Source organism: Alligator sinensis, unplaced genomic scaffold, assembly GCF_000455745.1.
Source record: "Alligator sinensis unplaced genomic scaffold, ASM45574v1 scaffold553_1, whole genome shotgun sequence".
NCBI classification, from domain to species: Eukaryota; Metazoa; Chordata; order Crocodylia; family Alligatoridae; genus Alligator; species Alligator sinensis.
The window spans coordinates 353,651-355,251 of record NW_005842389.1 but is presented as its reverse complement, the minus strand read 5'-3'; the positions used below and the strand labels follow the sequence as shown (position 1 = coordinate 355,251).

Below are 1,601 nucleotides of genomic sequence, written 5' to 3'. Positions count from 1 at the left end.
AGCCAACTGATTAGCTGGCTGGGTGGTTGGCTGGCCAGCCAACTGGCTGATCAGATTCCTGTTAGCCAAACACCTGCAGGCCAGGAGCCTGAATCTTCACCCCCCACATTGCAGGCATGGATGAGCTCAGGCAAGGAAGCAGTCGGCCAACTCCACAGCTGAGGAGGAGCCTCAGAAAGTCGCATCATCCATAGCCTTTGACACCCAGAATGCCCAGGGGTGGTGGATAAACATGCAGCTTGGACAAACCCAGTCCAGCCCAGTGTTTCAGAGGCAACGTCCACCCTAGCTGACTGGGCAGCCTCTGAAACATCGGGTATGTTCCAACAGGAAGGGCAGCATTGTGGTGGACTACGAGCTCATCCTGGTTCTACCCATCAACTCCAAGCTGAACACAAGCTTAAGAAACATCACCAAGGAGCTGGTCATGGCCATGAAGGTGATGGCAGAGTCTGAGGGCCAGGACTGCCACATCCAAAACAGTGAGTCTCTGCTGGGAGGTGTTGAAGGGCCTGGGCTCTGTCAGGCTGTGTGAGGAGGGAGATTTCACCCCATGCCCTTGGCAAGAAGAGGGAAGACCTTGACCTCAGGGGTCACTCAGGCCCTCTGGCGTCAAAGAAGAAGTAGTGACACAGGAAGCTGGGGAACTACTGGGGTGCAGAGACAGAGGGGTGGGTGGAAGTAGGGGGCAGGAGTGGGTAGGGTGGGTGGATATGGCAAGGAATGGAAGGACAGGAGGGAGAAGGGTGAGTGTTGGAATGGACAGACACAGGGATGGAGACAGGGAGAGGAAGAAACAGAGAGACAGTGTCTCGATGGATGGATGGATGGATGGATGGATGTGGCTGGCTGTCTATGCATGTGGCTGAATGGCAAGGACCTGGGCCCAAGGGCCCAGGGGCTGGTGAGCAGCAGATGCCCGTGGACATCTATTTGCCCTCCCCACAGTGTCTCCCCCATCCTACATTGCCCAGGCAACCAACCTGGCAGGTCAGGGGAATGATGCTGGCACAGAAAGGGGCAGAGCTGTCCTCTTTGGGGTTCAGTTAACCCTTTCCTGCCCTGTCTCCCCACCAGCCACTCTCTGCTTCAATACCTCAAGCACCTTCGCAAGCAAAGCCACCATGGAGGAAGTCAATAGCACAAGTGAGTGACCTCCCCCCACCTCAGCTCCCACTCCTCAGACCACCCACAGTGGCTGTCACTCACCCACCACCCCCTACAGCCTTCTGCAGGAGCTGTGTCCCAGCCAATTTCAGTGCCTACTACGTGCCCCTGGTGGTGTCCAAGAACAGCATCCTGTACGTGTCCCGCAATGCTTCTGACCACCTCAACTGCCACCATGGCACCTGCCAGGTCATGCACCAGGGCCCACAGTGCTTGTGAGTACCTGGGCAGGGGCCAGAGCAGCCCATGAGAAAGGGTAGAGGGGACAGGGCTGGGACCAAAAAACAGAGCCGTGGATGAGCCAGGGGGCTGGGCCCTCTCTGACTCCAGGGCCCCCCTTCCCCACAGCTGCTCAGACCCCATGGTATACTGGTACCCAGATTTGAACTGCCAGAGGCCCATCAACAAGTTCACATTGGGGCTGGGGGTGCCCC

General features: G+C 57.6%; 1 protein-coding gene across 1 annotated transcript in view; it reads left to right on the top strand.

The window, feature by feature from the left end:
• Window positions 1–417: 417 nt before the first annotated feature.
• Window positions 418–1,601, top strand: part of LOC102380431 (mucin-3B-like) — a 2,258-nt gene continuing 1,074 nt past the window's right edge. The window contains exons 1-3 of the mRNA XM_014522712.1: window positions 418–482; window positions 1,078–1,146; window positions 1,226–1,382. Of these exons, the coding sequence (XP_014378198.1) occupies window positions 428–482; window positions 1,078–1,146; window positions 1,226–1,382 (281 nt within the window). The 5' untranslated portion in view covers window positions 418–427. The remainder of the gene's footprint in view (window positions 483–1,077; window positions 1,147–1,225; window positions 1,383–1,601) is intronic.